General features: G+C 42.0%; 1 protein-coding gene across 2 annotated transcripts in view; it reads right to left on the reverse strand.

Moving 5' to 3' along the window:
* The window catches only part of LOC137332132 (complexin-2), a 225,138-nt gene that overhangs the window by 14,845 nt on the left and 190,282 nt on the right, over nucleotides 1–20,011 (reverse strand). For both annotated transcript variants that reach the window (XM_067995837.1, XM_067995838.1), the window contains one exon: nucleotides 6,015–6,190. In XM_067995837.1, the coding sequence (XP_067851938.1) occupies nucleotides 6,015–6,190 (176 nt within the window). The remainder of the gene's footprint in view (nucleotides 1–6,014; nucleotides 6,191–20,011) is intronic.

The raw sequence follows: 20,011 nt of genomic DNA on the forward strand, positions 1-20,011 counted from the left end.
AGTTTCCTAACCCCACAAATAAATATTAATACAGGCTTTAGAATGACTTGAATGATTTTACAATGAAACTAGGCCTTTTTCCTAGTGAAATAAATTTAGTGCTGTTTACACTTTGTGACACGACATATTTTTATCACCTGTGAAAAGTGCATTAACATAGCATTTCATTAAATGATCAGCAAAGCCATTAGTCCACAAATCAATTCTAATGTAGATGGCTGTCTTAGGGAGTTAAGCTCAATATTATTAACTTGAAGCTGTCTCATTTTACAGCATTTAAAGGACATATCTTTTATTGCTTGTAGTTAATGTATATCATGTACTTTGATCCATAAAGCCCACAAACATTGATAATTTAGTAGAATAACCCCTCCAGATGTCATCATTCACTAAGCACATTCAAATATTCAAAAACTCAGTAGAAGTGGCATTAGTAGGCAAATGGCACTAGCTGGTAATTTCACTCAGACGCTCTAAGAATGATTAATGGGAAAGTGGAAAAATTCACCCTGGTGCAGAGGGGGTGCTTGCTAAGGCTTGGGATAAACTATTTTATGGGTGAAATTCATATCACTTGAATTGTGTATTTGTAATACTAGATAGGGTACAATACTTACTTAAATTTACATTTTTTTTGATTAGCCTTTTAGACAAGATGATAGCTTGCACTGCTCACTAAGATCACAAAAATACCAGGTTATAAAGTGATCGATAGGGCGAGCACTGTCGGTAAAGTGAAGATTGTTTTTTACACAAGAGATTTCTGATCATGTGGTGTTGCTTCCATATGCATATCTGTGATTGCACCACTCTGCTTCAAAACACAATCTGCAGAGGGCTCAAGGCTCTCTCATCGTAAGAGTGAGCAGCACTCACTGTTTTGGGTGTATTAACAGATTAAAATTGAGCAGATAACAAAAATATTGCCAGGTTTATTGTCAACTATCCTGACCTTGATTTAAGGACTATTAAAAACATGGTGTAAATGAAGATTTGACTGTTGTTTATTGAAAACAAACTGCTGTAAAACAAGAAAGGCAACTACATGATGTATTACAAACAGCTGAATCAATAAAACAGTGACAGCCAATTGAATTTTGGAATGTAAAATGACGGTTAATTTACAGAAGATTCAAATTGAAAAGTGGCAATCCTGATTATATATAAAGAAATGATTTTGTTGTATTATTGTACCAGTATGGAGTGGTGAGTTAGTTTATAAAAAAGTTAAATAATAACGACATCCAAAGAGCTTCTACAAATACATAAAGGGCAAAAGAGAAACTAGGGAGAGAGTAGGGCCTCTTAAGGATCAACAAGGTCATCTATGTGCGGAACCACAAGAGATGGGTGAGATCCTAAATGAATATTTCACATCGGTATTTACGGTTGAGAAAGGCATGGATGTTAGGGAACTTGGGGAAATAAATAGTGATGTCTTGAGGAGTGTACATATTACAGAGAGGGAGGTGCTGGAAGTCTTAACGCGCATCAAGGTAGATAAATCTCCGGGACCTGATGAAATGTATCCCAGGACGTTATGGGAGGTTAGGGAGGAAATTGCGGGTCCCCTAGCAGAGATATTTGAATCATCGCCAGCTACAGGTGAGGTGCCTGAAGATTGGAGGGTAGCAAATTTGGTGCCTTTGTTTAAGAAGGGCGGCAGGGAAAAGCCTGGGAACTACAGACCGGTGAGCCTGACATCTGTAGTGGGTAAGTTGTTAGAGGGTATTCTGAGGGACAGGATCTACGGGCATTTGGAGAGGCAGGGACTGATTAGGAACAGTCAGCATGGTTTTGTGAGAGGAAAATCATGTCTCACGAATTTGATTGAGTTTTTTGAAGGGGTAACCAAGGAGATAGATGAGGGCTGTGCAGTAGACGTGGTCTACATGGACTTCAGCAAAGCCTTTGACAAGGTACCGCATGGTAGGTTGTTACATAAGGTTAAATCTCACGGGATCCAAGGTGAGGTAGCCAATTGGATACAAAATTGGCTTGACGACAGAAGACAGAGGGTGGTTGTAGAGGGTTGTTTTTCAAACTGGAGGCCTGTGACCAGTGGTGTGCCTCAGGGATCGGTGCTGGGTCCGCTGTTATTTGTTATTTATTTAAATAATTTGGATGAGAATTTAGGAGGCATGGTTAGTAAGTTTGCAGATGACACCAAGATTGGTGGCATTGTGGACAGTGAAGAAGGTTATCTAGGATTGCAACGGGATCTTGATAAATTGGGCCAGTGGGCCGATGAATGGCAGATGGAGTTTAATTTAGATAAATGTGAGGTGATGCATTTTGGTAGATCGAATCGGGCCAGGACCGACTCCGTTAATGGTAGGGCATTGGGGAGAGTTACAGAACAAAGAGATCGAGGAGTACAGGTTCATAGCTCCTTGAAAGTGGAGTCACAGGTGGATAGGGTGGTGAAGAAGGCATTCGGCATGCTTGGTTTCATTGGTCAGAACATTGAATACAGGAGTTGGGATGTCTTGTTGAAGTTGTACAAGACATTAGTAAGGCCACACTTGGAATACTGTGTACAGTTCTGGTCACCCTATTATAGAAAGGATATTATTAAACTAGAAAGAGTGCAGAAAAGATTTACTAGGATGCTACCGGGACTTGATGGTTTGACTTATAGGGAGAGGTTAGATAGACTGGGACTTTTTTCCCTGGAGAGTAGGAGGTTAAGGGGTGATTTTTAAAAAATTCATTCACGGGATGTGGGTGTCGCTGGCGAGGCCAGCATTTATTGCCCATCCCTAATTGCCCTTGAGAAGGTGGTGGTGAGCCGCATTCTTGAACCGCTGCAGTCCGTGTGGTGACGGTTCTCCCACAGTGCTGTTAGGAATGGAGTTCCAGGATTTTGACCCAGCGACAATGAAGGAACGGCGATATATTTCCAAGTCGGGATGGTGTGTGACTTGCAGGGTAACGTGCAGGTGGCGTTGTTCCCATGTGCCTGCTGCTCTTGTCCTTCTAGGTGGTAGAGGTCGCGGGTTTGGGAGGTGCTGTCGAAGAAGCCTTGGCGAGTTGCTGCAGTGCATCCTGTGGATGGTACACACTGCAGCCACAGTACGCCGGTGGTGAAGGGAGTGAATGTTTAGTGTGGTGGATGGGGTGCCAATCAAGCGGGCTGCTTTATCTTGGATGGTGTCGAGCTTCTTGAGTGTTGTTGGAGCTGCACTCATCCAAGCAAGTGGAGAGTATTCCATCACACTCCTGACTTGTGCCTTGTAGATGGTGGAAAGGCTTTGGGGAGTCAGGAGGTGAGTCACTCGCCGCAGAATACCCAGCCTCTGACCTGCTCTCGTAGCCACAGTATTTATATGGCTGGTCCAGTTAAGTTTCTGGTCAATGGTGACCCCCAGGATGTTGATGGTGGGGGATTCGGTGATGGTAATGCCGTTGAATGTCAGGGGGAGGTGGTTAGACTCTCTCTTGTTGGAGATGTTCATTGCCTGGCACTTATCTGGCGCGAATGTTACTTGCCACTTATGAGCCCAAGTCTGGATGTTGTCCAGGTCTTGCTGCATGCGGGCTCGGAATGCTTCATTATTTGAGGGGTTGCGAATGGAACTGAACACTGTGCAGTCATCAGCGAACATCCCCATTTCTGACCTCATGATGGAGGGAAGGTCATTGATGAAGCAGCTGAAGATGGTTGGGCCTAGGACACCGTCCCAAGCAACTCCTGCAGCAATGTCCTGGGGCTGAGATTATTGGCCTCCAACAACCACTACCATCTTCCTTTGTGCTAGGTATGACTCCAGCCACTGGTGAGTTTTCCCCCTGATTCCCATTGACTTCAATTTTACTAGGGCTCCTTGGTGCCACACTCGGTGAAATGCTGCCTTAATGTCAAGGGCAGTCACTCTCACCTCACCTCTGGAATTCAGCTCTTTTGTCCATGTTTGGACCAACGCTGTAATGAGGTCTGGAGCCGAGTGGTCCTGGCGGAACCCAAACTGAGCATCGGTGAGCAGGTTATTGGTGAGCAAGTGCCGCTTGATAGCACTGTCGATGACACCTTCCATCACTTTGCTGATGATTGAGAGTAGACTGATGGGGCGGTAATTGGCCGGATTGGATTTGTCCTGCTTTTTGTGGACAGGACATACCTGGGCAATTTTCCACATTGTCGGGTGGATGCCAGTGTTGTAGCTGTACTGGAACAGCTTGGCTAGAGGCGCAGCTAGTTCTGGAGCACAAGTCTTCAGCACTACAGCTGGGATGTTGTCGGGGCCCATAGCCTTTGCTGTATCCAGTGCACTCAGCCGTTTCTTGAAATCACGTGGAGTGAATCGAATTGGCCGAAGACTGGCTTCTGTGATGGTGGGGATATCGGGAGGAGGCCGAGATGGATCATCCACTCGGCACTTCTGGCTGAAGATGGTTGCAAACGCTTCAGCCTTGTCTTTTGCACTCACGTGCTGGACTCCGCCATCATTGAGGATGGGGATGTTTGCAGAGCCTCCTCCTCCCTTCTTATAGAAGTCTATAAAATAATGAGGGGCATAGATAAGGTAGATAGTCAAAATCTTTTCCCAATGGTAGGGGAGTCTATAACGAGGGGACATAGATTTAAGGTGAGAGGGGAGAGATACAAAAGGGTCCAGAGGGGCAATTTTTTCACTCAAAGGGTGGTGAGTGTCTGGAACGAGCTGCCAGAGGCAGTAGTAGAGGCGGGTACAATTTTTTCTTTTAAAAAGCATTTGGACAGTTACATGGGTAAGATGGGTATAGAGGGATATGAGCCAAGTGCAGGCAATTGGGACTAGCTTAGTGGTATAAACTGGGCGACATGGACATGTTGGGCCGAAGGGCCTGTTTCCATGTTGTAACTTCTGTGATTCTATGATTCTATAAAGGGAAGATTTATATGCATGATGATGAAATTATATAGAAAATGGATATAACTGGAAGTTTTCCATCTGGTGCATATCTGTAGGGCACATGTTCCTGTGGGACATGAAACATTCTGGTTAAAATACCACATTAACTAAAATTGAACGAATCAAAAACAGTATATCCTCGGAATTCCTCAGAATGTTATACAAATGCTTAATGAGCTCATATTAAATTCTCTTTGTTTAACAGATGCGCTAACCCATTTATTTTAAATATGTTAACACGTCTGTCAAAATAGTGAGGAATCTTGTATGAGTGTTTGACCAATAGCATCACTGGCAGTAATCTCTAACCTTATATCTTTCTAAAAATGTTAATGGAAGTGAAATTGTTCCTTGATGGAAAAGAAAATCGTGCGAAATGTAAAATATGCTGCCGATTCACTATTGTCTGTTTTGCAAAATCACCGAAGACCAATTACAGCCCAATATTTCTTTTGTACAGTTATACATTCACTAAAAAGTAAACAGTAAATAATCAGCAACCATCATAAGTACAATCAAATCCCTGAAGAAAATCCAGTCCTTCTAGCACTCTCTATCCTTCCCATCTTCCGTCGAAATGACAGCAGGAGATTGGGGAACCCCTGTAGAAATTCTATCCCTTCATTTTTTCAACCATGATTAATGTAATGGGAGATCAACCAATATTTTATAAAGGGACAGTAACATGAGTATCTATAAAATAACTAACTCTGCATAATGTCATTTTATAAAAATTAAATCTGTCCCTCGGGATATGACTTACATTTCCAATCTGCCAGTACTGACCTCTGTTAGGTATATCCTCTCCATCAGTTAAAATGTAATTTAAAAATTTAACATTAACCATGTCATTAAGGTTATACATTATTTGCTAAACTAGGGAACAATTGTAATCCTATGAGTCCAGAACCAAAGGAATACTTTGATACGGATTGTTTACCAGGCAATTATTATGCTGAAACTTATTCCTAGGTTTCGATTCTTCAGGAGGTAGGTATGATATGGAAGAATTAAACTGTACTTTGTTCTGTTATAACCAATCCTTACTTGTCATTAATATATTTATTACAAATGTAATTGATATTATCTGTTGCTGAAGAGGAAGTTAAGTTTGTTTACCTTATCTCGTATTTGTTGCCGTACTTTTTCCCGTTCAGCTTCCATTTTAATATGTTTTTGCTTACGTTCGTCTTCCTGTTGACGAAGGGCCTCTTGTCTTTCATCTTCCTTCTTCTGTGCATCTGGGTCTTTCTCTTCATCACCTCCCAACATCTTCCCCATGTCTTTGGTGGCCCCTGTATGAAATAACAACATATAATATAGCCGTGAAGATTGATATGAACAAGATGCCTGTTCTTCCTTAGATAGTAGCCCCAGTTTTGTGAGATAGACAAAATTAAGGTCGTGAACACCCTTAGTGTGGGTGCGTCTGCCCCAGTAGCGTGGAGGTGGGCCATGCCAGACTTTGCAATGGGAGCTCCAAAGCCTGTTTTGAATAGGTTTGTGTCACACAAAAAACTTGCCCAGACAGCTTGGCCTGACGCACACCAAGCTGGGGAGTGTAAAATCCAGGAAGGCGGCAGCACTTCTTGGGCTGTAGTTTGGCATAAAAGGGACAGTTGTGGTGAGGCAGAAAAGTGCACTAATTGTTCACAATGACAAGGTGGAGACATGCGAGCAACACTGCTCCCTTTGATTCTGATGGTTTGTAAGTTCTGCTGGATAAGTTACACCAAAGGAGGGTGCCTCTACTTTGGCTGAAGGCCACCTTCCACAGGTGGCAGCTGCACGGAGAGAGGTCACGACTGAGTCACCCAGCTCCCTCCTACCTAGCTGTAAATGAGGAAGACGTCTGCTGGTATTAGGAGCAGGGTGATGATAGGTGTGCTACTCACTGTTGCACACATTTCTTGTGGGGTCCATCAACCATGGGAACTCCTGCATCCACTGGGAAATTTGAAGCAGTGTGCACAAAAACTGACCGTTTGCACACGCTTTTTTATCCTGCTTAAGCTATGATACGTATTTCTTGAATCATAGAATCTGACAGCTCAAAAGGAAGCCATTCGGCCCATCATGCCTGTGCCGGCTCTTTTAAAGCGCTATCTATTTAGTCCCACTCCCCTGCTCTTTCCCCGTAGCCCTGCAATTGTTTTCCTTTTCAAGTATATATCCAATTCCCTTTTGAAAGTTACTATTGAATTTGCTTCCACCATTCTTTCAGGCAAAGCATTCCAGATCATAACAACTCGTCGTCTCTCGTTTGTGGAGTGGAGACTGCAGCTGAGGAACACAAACAGATGCTGAGGCAACCAGGCTGAGAGGGGTTTGGGACGAAGTCTTCAAGTTGCTGGGTCGTCTCATGCATACGTTACAGTACTGCAGTAACCTAGGTTTATATTTATAATAAAGTTGCTTAAAATATGGATCATTCTGCTGAAAAATACTAAACAGAATCATTTCAATGGTTGCAGCTAAAAGGTCCATAGTTAGGTTACATGTGTAGCTCCTTTAAGTTGACAGCTGTGGATATTTTTGTTACATAAATATAAACTGCAAAAAAAAATCTAAACCACAGTATTTGACCCCTAAGCATTTATGCTGTTGTTAACTGTTAACAGCTTCAATAGTAAGCACCAACAAAGTGCCAAAATGATATATTTTACCATGGCTACAGTATTACACACATTCCCCAAAGCAAGTTACACATGCAGGGTTTAATCAGGAGTAGCTGCCAGAGATGAATTTGTTGCTGTTATTGTGTTGTAAGAGCTAGCACTGAGATGGCATTTAAACAGTGCCGCTTCACTTGTATCCATTGTATTTACCTCTGGCCGTCTCCAAGTCTTGGAGCGTCACAGTGCATGCTCTAGTACCTGAAGCTGCTTTTGTGTTGCAGCCCGGGTCTTTAGGGAGTGATCTAACTGTGTCGCTTCCCTGCATCTACGTGTGGATGATGCAGCCAGTCTTCCTGCAAATCGGATGCACTGTGACTCTCACTATTCTGTACATGTGTAGACTGGCCATACAGTGTGCATGTGCAAAGTGCTGTCCTGACACCACCATTAGTAAATGCACTATTGCCACTGGAACATTGTGATTACTGGCCCCAGGAAGACTGACAGCAGTTGGAAAGACCCAGTAAAAAACAAATGCCATTTCACACTCTCAGTTGCCAGTCTCAAAATAAAATCTGACATGCTTAACTTCGGGTGCTACCAAATAAGCAAAACCCACGTGTTAGGACCTGCAGCCACAAGAATGGCATGAAAGAAGTTTGAGTCTGTGCAGTCTGGTGACTGGAATGCTCAGTGTATAAGCTCCACTTCCCTTGGCTGTGCATCTAGTCACCAGGATGAGTTTGACTTGGGGCATAGGAAGATTTAATTTTCTGCCCATTCATAACCAATTGGTGGAAAATATAGCCTTCAAAAGCTGCTGGAGATGAAGATAACTGATGTTTATTTGAATTGTGTCCACTTCAGTTAATTAACTTTGGATGGGAGAATTCTGCAATTGTTTTCTTGCAGGTTCACTAAAGATTTTATACTTTTGACTTGCTTCCATATTCCTTTGGTTGTTGTCAGTGTCTCCAACTGGCAATCCAACCTTAAGACCTGGATGAAACATAATTTCCTCCAGCTGAATATTGGCAAAATCAAAGACATTCTCCTTCACTTCCACAAACACCTACATGCCTCCTGCCTCAATTCCATCAACCCCTCCACCCCCCCACCCAGTTGCCATCTTGGACTGAACACAGCAGTATGGAACCTTGGTGAACTGTTTGATGCCGAGCTTGGCTTCCTCCATTGTTTTAAAGCTGCTTTCTTTTACCTCTGAATCATTTCTTGCTTCTGACCCTACCTCTCCTACTCTGCCACTAAAATACCTAATCCATGCCTTTATTACATTGAGGCTGATTTTTTTCCAGTGCTATCCTTGCTGGTCCTTCTGTCTCCGCCCTCCATAGACTATTTCATCCAGAACACTGCAGCTCGTATTCATCTGCACTGGGGTCTGCAACACATCACACCAGTCCTCACCTGGCTCCCCATGCCCCAAAGAATCAACTTCAAGATCCTCGTCCTCACCTTCAAATCGCTCCACCCCTATATCCTTGCTGCTCTTTATCTTTGTGATTTCCTCCAACCATATGTTTCTGTACGTGTTGTCCATTTCTGGCCACTGGCTCACTTCTTGTTCCTGTTTCCTCTGCTGCAACATCTGTGGCCGTTCTTTTGGCCACTATGCCCTCGCAATATGGGCCTCCATCTCTCAGCATTTCTGCCTTGTGACCTTATTTTCTACCTTAAAAGTCTACTAAAAACCCTCCTCTTTGACCATACTTCCCCCCCCCCCCTTTTCCCCCATCTGCTTGGTGTCCACTTTTATCCAATGCTTTGTAACATGCTGTGAGATGCTTCTTCCTGCATGGGGAGCGTCACACAAATGTAAGTTGTTTAGAAAGTGCACTGTAAAAGTGATTGACTAATGTTGAAGTCCATTCTGAATAAAGGAACTAGCCTATGAAGCAACTTGGTGAGACACAAAACTCTAGTATGTGTGATAATCCGTTAATGGATTAGAGTTAATACAAAAAAGCCGTACTGTAGAATACTACGTCAATGTTTACAAGTGGATTGCTATACTTTACCCCCTTTTTATACTGTGGACAGCTGATTTTACTGAATTTAAAAATGGTACCAGTTCTATATTTTTTTGAGAAACCTAAGCGAAGAGCTAAACTTTAAGAGTTGGAGAGAAGAGCCAAACTTGGGTTTTAAACCCTGTAGGCTGTAGGAGGAATAAAAGAAAGAAGTAAAGAGTGTTGCAGTTTTGAGTTCCTGGGAAAGACTGTGTTTGAGTAGTAGACAGTTTTTAAAGTCAATGTAGGGAAGGATATGACTTAAATACAATGGGAAAGCAGGTAGAAGGGACAATGTGTAGGACGCCATATTTAGAGCTTAAGAGGAACAAGGCAGGAGGTTGTAGAAGTAAAATAGAGAAAGATCAATTATATTTCTTTAATAGCATAGCTCAATTAGGCACCATTAACACAATACCATTTTTTTATAGGGCTTACAATTATAGTTTGGTTTTCCCTTTGGAGTTTTAAATATGTACTTGACCAACTTCGAGTAAACATTAAAACAATAAGGAACATAGGAACAGGAGTAGGCCATTCAGCCCCTCGTGCCTGCTCCGCCATTTGATAAGATCATGGCTGATCTGTGATCGAACTCCATATACCTGCCTTTGGCCCATATCCCTTAATAACTTTGGTTGCCAAAAAGCTATCTATCTCAGATTTAAATTTAGCAATTGAGCTAGTATCAATTGTCGTTTGCGGAAGAGAGTTCCAAACTTCTACAACTCTGTGTAGAAATGTTTTCTAATCTCGCTCCTGAAAGGTCTGGCTCTAATTTTTATACTGTGCCCCCTACTCCTAAAATCCCCAACCAGCGGAAATAGTTTCTCTCTATCCACCCTATCTGTTCCCCTTAATATCTTATAAACTTCGATCAGATCACCCCTTAACCTTCGAAACTCCAGAAAATACAACCCCAATTTATGTAATCTCTCCTCGTAACTTAACCCTTGAAGTCTGGGTATCATTCTAGTAAACCTACGCTGCACTCCCTCCAAGGCCAATATGTCCTTCCGAAGGTGCGGTGCCCAGAACTGCTCACAGTACTCCAGATGCGGTCTAACCAGGGTTTTGTATAGCTGCAGCATAACTTCTGCCCCCTTGTACTCTAGTCCTCTAGATATAAAGGCCAGCATTCCATTAGCCTTATTGATTATTTTCTGCACCTGTTCATGACACTTCAATGATCTATGAACCTGAACCCCTAAGTCCCTTTGGACATCCACTGTTTTGAACTTTTTACCATTTAGAAAGTACCCTGTTCTATCCTTTTTTGATCCAAAGTGGATGACCTCACATTTGTCTACATTGAATTCCATTTGCCACAGTTTTGCCCATTCACCCAATCTATCAATATCGCTTTGTAATTTTATGTTTTCATCTACACTGCTTACAATGCCACCAATCTTTGTGTCATCGGCAAACTTAGATATGAGACTTTCTATGCCTTCGTCGAAGTCGTTAATAAATATTGTGAATAATTGAGGCCCCAAGACAGATCCCTGCGGGACTCCACTAGTCACATCCTGCCAATGTGAGTACCTTCCCATTATCCCTACTCTCTGTCGCCTTTCACTCAGCCAACTTCCTAACCAAGTCCGTACTTTTCCCTCGATTCCATGGGCTTCTGGTCTTAGCTAACAGTCTCTTATGTGGGACCTTATCAAATGCCTTCTGGAAGTCCATATAAATAACATCCATTGACATTCCCCTGTCCACTACTTTATCACCTCTTCAATAAATTCAATCAGGTTTGTCAGGCACGACCCACCTTTTACAAATCCATTCTGGCTCTCTCTAATTAACTGAAAACTCTCGAGGTGTTCAGTCACCCTATCCTTAATTATAGACTCCAGCATTTTCCCCACAACAGATGTTAGGCTAACTGGTCTATAATTCCCTGGTTTCCCTCTCTCTCCTTTCTTAAAAAACAGAGTGATATGTGCAATTTTCCAATCAAGAGGGACAGTTCCTGAATCTAGAGAACTTTGAAAGATTATAGTTAGGCGAGAAGCAATTATAGTAAGGAGAAACAATTTTTATAATGAAATTCACTAATATTGAATCTGTGGTATAATAAATTATATAAAGATGTCACAAAAGAGAAAAATTATTTTCATAATATCAGTTAATTGTTCAAATCATTTTAGTACCACTTCATCAGTTTGTATATTTGGTGCTTAAACTCCAGTGGGTGTGTAATTGAAATATAGTACACAAACCTTAGGAAACATACTAATGTACATGGTATAAATATTATATGCACAAAATCCTTATTTTAAATACTATATAGACTTAGTAATTTTGAGTTTGCTTTGAAGAGAAGAATAAAAAAAATGTAATCTTTTGTAATACTTATGTAGATTTCCTCTGACTTTTCTCTTAGCAGATTTTGTCCTCAGCCTACATCTGTGCTATCCTTTTCAGTTGGAGGGTGGAGTGGTCTAATGGAAAGACATCTGAATAATATCATCCATGGTGCTCTTTGTGTCATCAACAAAGAAGCAATCTTTAGTGGTGCTGAGAGCAACAAATTTTCCTTTCATGGATAGGCTCAGTGTGAACGTCAATTAATGTTGGTATTCAACCTGGGTTTGGTAATTGAGTAATGTTTTAATATTTAGATACAGGGCTACAGACCCTTTTAATTTACCAGTTACCTCAATACAGAATTTGAAAGATTTTCAAAGTTTACGGCAGAATTCTATTACTGCGATTAATATTGGCATTTGTGTCAATACTAATTGTGATTTGATTCACCACAGCACAAAAACAGCATTCAGCACAACATAGTCAAATGCACCATCACATTTGGAAAAAAACAAAATAATAGTTCTTAACCTATTCTAATATCCCTCATCTTGATTGCTCTCATGGCCAACTGTTCTCTTGAAAGCAGCACAAGGTAATTATATGGTGGCACAGAGTTGCTTTATGTCACCATCTAAGTGGTCTCATCAATTCCAACAGGCCAAGACTTGTGTAATGCTGAAGAAAAATATTGAATTCTGCTAGCAATGCTTGGGGAGGAGGGTGGGGTAGGGGGTAGGGTGATTGACTGCTTCCCCAATAGCATAAAGCACTGCTGCTAATGGGGGAGGGGGAGGAGGGGAAGTAATGGGATCAGAGCTTATTTATGTGTATGTATGTAAAATCTATTTAGTGGTTGAACAAATGGATCAGAATTGTAACGTGTGCGAGGCTTTCAAAGCAGTTTAAGTAAAGTGCACTGCGGTATTTAGTAAGACTATTGTATATTCTGTAACAACAGACTATAGAATGAGGAATCACATGAAAGCACATTAATGATATCCTTGTAATATATATACTTTTTGCCAAGCGACTTAACAGCCAGAGCTGTTATGTTTTTAGCTTTGAAACTTCAAGTATGTAAATGCATTTATTTTAAACTCAGTAGCTATGTAGCAAGATTAATACAAATCAAATAAGGTTATTTTGTATGGTGTCAAAATTAAGCTGTAACTATTTTTGAAGCCCCATACCTTTTATTAGCGCCCTAATTTTAATCTCATCCAAAAACATGTATTAACATGTACTGACCTTATCACAACGTGCAGTGTTTACATTAATTATACCTGCATATTGTACTTCCCATATTAATAGAGTACTGGCCTTCATTAAGATTCAGACCCAGGATATACTGTCATGTTAGAGGGCCTTGACTTCAGCATAAAGTAATAATTTTTAAACAACATATCCTGTTTCACATCTGTATGATTTGAGAATCAGGGTTTCAGAAATGTTTTCTTTTACCATATGTTAAGGAGAAATTCTTGAGAGGCATTTTGGCATGAAGCTGCTTTGATAATGGTATTAGTCATAAATCAGTCAATAATTCTGAGAATTTGTGTACAGAAGCAGTACTGCACTTTGCATATACCACAACTTCATTTGCTTCTTCAGCTTGCACTCCAGCTGAGGTGAGTGTCTGATTGAAATGTACTAAGGAAATTGACAATATTATGTACATGCCTGACACAGTTATATCCTTTTAAAAAAAATCATTATTTTAAATGTAAGTAGAGTTATGAATAGAGTGAATATCCCAGCATCTTACTGCACAAATGACCTAACAATATATACCAAGTGCTGAACACAGTATCATTTGTAGAAAACAGAACCTTCCAGCATGGTGTGATTTTTATTTACTTTCCAACAAAATTTGTGGACTGGTAATGGAAGGGCCCATATGTGTTTCCTCAATGGTTTGAACAGTGCAGTAACGAGCTCCCACAGTCAATCACAAAGCTCAGCATGACCGTTAGATCAGGGCCAATCTTTATCTCCTTTGCTTGGCGGGAATGGGGCAGTAGTGCAATGAAAATCACAGCGCAGCACTTACCACCTTATTCCTGCCTTGATTTTGGAGTGGGCTGGGAAATAGGCGAACGACCATCCTATCCGAAACAGATGGCACCTACTTAACATATGTAAGTTGGGGTCTTCTAACGTGCAGAAGATCCAGCAATTTTGGGCCTCCACTGTATGTAGAATGATCTAACCAGCAGTCCTTAAAGGGACCACTTGAGACCGCTCCAAAAACACTGCAGGTAAGTTGCTCCAATGATTGTTGTGGGGCCAGGAAGAACATGAATGCTCCTCCTGACCCCCCCAAAAAATCGACCCCCACTGTCAATCCCCCCCCCCCCCCCCACCACGTTATTGTCTGCCTCCACCCCTTTCCCCCTCCCCCTCAATGTGACCCCGCCAGCTTGGCTTTGCAGAAGAACCATCAGATTTTCCATCCTCACTCCGATTGGCAAGCTGCCTGTCCACCCTGGAAAATAAAATGAGGTCCGACCATGAAAATGGTTTGTGCCTCTCACTGGTGAAATCGGGCGGGCGTCCCGATTGCTACCTACACACTGTGCCTGATATCCACCTAGAATGAAAGTCGCCCTGTCATTTCAGTTGAGGGATTGATATTATTTACTGCTTGATATTATTTACTCTCTCTGTGATTAATGTCAACTGGCCTCCTTGATTGTGTTTTCAATAGTAATGGGACCAATATCTCATTATATTGAAGTCTAATTTTAACATTTCTTGGCACATTACTAATACATTTATCAAATATTCTCCATATTTAGAAAGAAAGTTACTGACTTTAAAAAAAAATCCATAATTATGGTTGAGTAAGAATTCAGGCTTGAAATCTGGGCCAATCCAAGCTTAAATGTCTCAGTAACATTGAGCAAGTACTAATTTGTGTGCGGTGTAGGACTTAGATTGCCAACTTTCTATTCTGTCAGGAAGAAGTAATGAGCTGGAGTAGGGAATAATAAAGGGCTCTGATCTGGCCCTGTTTTGACTTATTTGAGAAGAGAGGTAATTTGCTGTTCCCAGGGGCTCAGGTCATCTGTAGAAATTAAAAATGTAACAAGTTGGGCTATAGCCAAAGCACAATGATTGCCCCAGGTTCACTCTCTCATTTATTCAAATTCATTATTTCCCTTATGCTGTATGTTATTCTGTCTCAGTTTATCTATTTGTCCCTACTCAGATGCTCATAACCCACCAACTACATCCCCATCCCTGCAAACACCCTGGAACAATAGTAATACTGCTGCCTTCACTCTGTACAATGGTGAAGAAATTTGGGCTTTTTCAGTATGATTTTGATGCTTTAGCATCTCTGCATTCTCACCACCTATACGTGGATAAATTATTGTTTATGAAGCAATCTGATTGACCCAGGGCAAAGGGATGTAACGCATGGGAACAGCTTGCAATCTTAGGATGAGCTTATCACATCTCCAGTAGTTCTTAAACTGCAAACATGAACCTATATTTGCTTTTCTCCGATGTCCTACTGGTTATAATGTATATTCCAATTGTGTTTTATAATGGAATAGGGGACATTAAGCTAATTGAAGCATTTGGCTGCACTGTGTGCTTTAATTAATTCTCTGGCCTTGTGAAACAAACTCGGGCCAATTTTCATCTCTCAACCGTCCCGTTTTTCAGCATGAGTGGGCGTTAGCAGGATGAAAATCAGAAGAAAATATTGTTGACTTACCACAAGATCTGCCCATTGTGATTTTCAAATGGGCCTCCATTTAGATGGCCATCACTCCTGCCTATGACTCGATTTGAACCTGGACAATATTTTTGTGCCACTGCTTCCTAATCCGCCCACAGGTCATGGGCAGTACAGGGCGGGAAACAGGCAGTACCAGCGGTATTTAAAGGGGCGCTTATTTGCTGCTATTTAAATCATTGTAAGAATTTGGCAGTCATTTTGCTTGTATTTCTCAGTCATTTTTGGGTGCAGAATTTCTGATTTTTTTTGCTTGTGGTGGCTGGACAACCTTTAAGAGCTTAAAGAGGTACTGATAGTGCTCTCTTTCTGAAAATGGGTATCTTTTTGGCCATTCCATTCTGGCTAAAAGAAGAGGAGGTGCAGCAACAGGTGAAAGGACCACATGGATCTGCAGCTGCAGGGAAATCACAGAGGAGGAAACGAGCTTGCAGAAATCTTTACCCACCCAACAGGCTGTATCGGCCCAGAGTTACATACCTGCACTTCTCAGAGGAGCAGTGCGTAAGGAGGCTGTGCTTCTTCAGGGAGGCTGTCACAGCCCAGTGTTGCCTCCTACAAGAAGAACTGAAACCCACAGCCAGAGCTGGCACTGCATTCACCATTTCCTTCCAGTTTACTATGGCCCACAACTTCTTTGCTGCTGGCTCCTTCCAGGGGATATTAGCAACATCAGTCGGCACGCAGCTCATGTTTGCATTAAGCAGATGAGTGATGCAAACAATTTCATCACGTTTCCTATGGATAACCAAAAATAGCAGGACCTGGTTCAGGGGTTTGTGCAGGTTGCAGGCTTCCCCCAAGTCCAGGGTGTCATTGACTGCACACATCACCATCCTGAACATGAGCCTGCTGCCTTCATGAATCACAAGACTTCTATTCCATTAATGCATAAGTGATGTGTAATCACCAGCTGTAGATAATATAGTTCTGATCCCACTTTCCTGGCAGCTACCATGATCCTTCTATCTTGCACCAATCCTCCATGTCCCTACTCCTTAAACCTGTACAGCAAGTGAGAGATGGCTGCTTGGGCACACGGGCTATTCCCAGTATGCTTGGCTAACGACCTCCTCTCAGAAACTCATAAGTATAGGAAGGGAAAATGGTCAAATATCCTGCAGTGCATAGCCTCCAGCCTCATCATTTCCAATGCTGTGTGTCCTCCCTCTGCCAATGATGTTGATGGATAGCATTTCCCATTTTGCAATGTAGCTGCACCTCACCTGGTTCTTCCAGTCTCGGTTCTGTTGTGTGCAAGCTCATCCTGCAAGAGAGTGGGAGTGGGTTAGTGTGTGGCCTGTGACGGGATTGTGAAGTTATGTGAGGCAGCTTAGCACAGTGCACATGCTGAGATGAAGAAACGGCAAGAGTGGGCAAGAGGAGGAAGTCGTTGGATGAAAGAAAGTCTATATAATGTGAAATATCAAAGAACTTAGGAATGTGAGAAAGAATCCATGTCCAAACAAAATAAAAGCAGAATGCTGTTTGCGCCAGTTTTTAGGGCAGTAGCAGTTGTTGAGTATGTGAGTGTAAACAGAAGGAGTGTGAAGTGTCCCGTTATGATTGGAAGAGATGCTTGTGTAGTGGGGGAGGGAAGGATTGGTTTGGTAGTACTAGGAGAAAAAATGTGGTGTTGCAGAGCGTTATGCAGAGTAAGAGACAGATGTGAAGAGGACTACTACCTTGGCAGCCCTGGTAAGGTCATTAATTTTTTCCAAGCACTGAAATTAGGTTCTGGGAATGCTGTAGCTGCCAATTACTTGCTCAAGCATGCCTGTCCTTGCATGCTGACTTATTTGTAGTGGCATCTATCTGCCATCATGAGGGAAACATGACCTCCTTAATGGCTCTGATTTGTTCAATAAGCAACTCCATGGCAGTATCCAAAATCGGTTTGCCGTGGACGTCGAGATTGTGCCTGTTGCTCCAGAAACGCAGTTTCTACACACCACTGATGAATGCTTCACCTCCCCTTTAAGAGGCTTTAAGGAGTGGCAGGCCCATTGGCTTTCCCACCCTCCCAAACGGCAAACTGCCTGAAAGCAGCGTAATTAGCTCTGGCGCCTTACCACTCAAATTTAAATTAGGATCGACCATGAAAATTAATTAGGCCTCCCACTGATGCCATTGGGTGGGCAGAGCAGATGCCCTGCCCGAAGTATGCCACACGTGAAAATCGACCCCACTCTTTCATAGCACTGTCTGGAGACTTGAGCTATGTTCGGACGAGGAAATGTTACAATACTGATAAGTAACATCTTCAAACTGAACAGGAATCCACCATGAGTGTTCTACAATCTGTGGGGGGATGAATCCTAATGGGATGCATAGATCTAGGATGGCTAGGGAGCTAAATGAACCTCATTACAGCTTAGTCTCCTCAGCACAAGAAACTCAGGTAACCTTTTGCAGAACCATACTTGTATGGAGTGAAAGAGATACCAACCAATACATAATAACAGCAAGTTTGATTATAAATATATCAAGCATTAAAACATTACCTGGCTCCTGTCAGTGAGGTTAATTTAATTTTAGAAATGGAATTTATTAAATAATATAGATATTCATAGTGACATTATAATCAAAGCAATGCATTGTAATATACTTTATTCAACACTTTTGCAGGGTTCTCTCACTCATCCACCGTAATTTTAGCAATCGAGCTGTGGAAACCCTGGAAAAACGGTGCAAATGTTTATGCTGTTTTTCCAGGGGTTCCACAGCCCTTTCGCTGAAGGACGCCAAAACTGCAACTGAACTGAGGTTGAACAGCACTTTAATTTCTGAGGGACAGTATTAATCATCATTTAGAAAGGCATGGATTAGTCAAGGACATTGAGCATGGATTTGTTAAGGGAAGGTCGTGTCTGACTAACTTGATTGGATTTTTTGAGGAGGTAACAAGGAGGGTCGATGAGAGTAGCACGTTTGATATAGTCTACATGGATTTTAGCAAGGCTTTTGATAAGTTCCCACATGGTCAGAAAAGTAAAAACCTATGGGATCCAAGGGAAAGTGACAAGTTGGATCCAAAACTGGCTTAGTGGCAAGAAGCAAAGGGTAATGGTTAACGGGTGTTTTTGTGACTGGAAGGCTGTTTCCAGTGGGGTTCCGCAGGGCTCAGTACTAGGTCCATTGCTTTTTGTGTTATATATCTATGATTTAGACTTAAATGTAGGGTGCATGATTAAGAAGTTTGCAGACGATACAAAATTGGCTGCATGGTTGATAGTGAGGAAGAAAACTGTAGACTGCAGGAAGATATCTGATCAGGTAGGCAGAAAAGTGGCAAATGGAATCCAATCCAGAGAAGTGTGAGGTAATGCATTTGGGGAGGGCAAACAAGGCAAGGGAATACACAATATATAGGAGGATAATGCGAGGTGTAGTGGAACAGAGGGTCCTTAGAATGCATGTCAACAGATCCCTGAAGGTAGCAGTGCAGGTAGATAAAGTGGTTAAGAAGGCATACGGAATACTTTCCTTTATTAGCCAAGGCATAGAATATAAAAGCAGGGAGGTTATGCTAGAACTGTATGAAACACTAGTTTGGCCACAGCTAGAGTAATGCGTACAGTTCTGGTCACCACATTACAGGAAAGATGTGATTGCACTAGAGAGGGTACAGAGGAGATTAACAATGATGGACTGGAGAATTTTAGCTATGAGGAAAGATTGGATAGACGGGGGTTGTTTTCTTTGGAACAGAGGAGGCTGAGCGGAGATTTAATTGAGGTGTATAAAATTTTGAGGAGCCTAGATAGAGTGGATAGGACGGACTTACTTCCCTAAGCAGAGAGGTCAATAACCAGGGAGCATTAATTTAAAGTAATTGGTAGAAGGATTAGAGGGGAGCTGAGGAGAAATTTTTTCACCCAGAGGGTGGTGGGGGTCTGGAACTCACTACTTGGATGTGCACTTGAAGTGCCATAACCTACAGGGCTATGGACCAAGAGCTGAAAAGTGGGATTAGGCTGGATAGCTCTTTTTCGACCGGCATAATGTGCCATAAATTTCGATGATTCTATGACATTCACCCTCTTTATCTATAGGGCACTTATATAGTACATTTTGTGATAGTGCATTGTGGTTTCTGCACCATAGATGGCCAGAGCTGCAATTGAACTGAGGTTGAACAGCACTTTACACTAGATGTGGGATCACTTGGAGGTAATTTCACAACACTTTGGCTTTGCACCAGTAGCAATAAAACAGCAGTTTGAAGCCAGATTTTTAAACCTCATAAAGAGAGCAAGTGGGCTACTTTTAAAGTTTTCAATGTTAGGAAAGAGCCAAATTATACCATCAGCCCTTATTCTAACATTACAGATTTCACTGGCATTCAGAAGCTGGTCAGCATAGCTGTGTGCATATTCAGGTGTACACACGCAGAGTTCTATT

The sequence above is a fragment of the Heptranchias perlo genome, chromosome 14, assembly GCF_035084215.1.
Source record: "Heptranchias perlo isolate sHepPer1 chromosome 14, sHepPer1.hap1, whole genome shotgun sequence".
NCBI lineage: Eukaryota > Metazoa > Chordata > Chondrichthyes > Hexanchiformes > Hexanchidae > Heptranchias > Heptranchias perlo.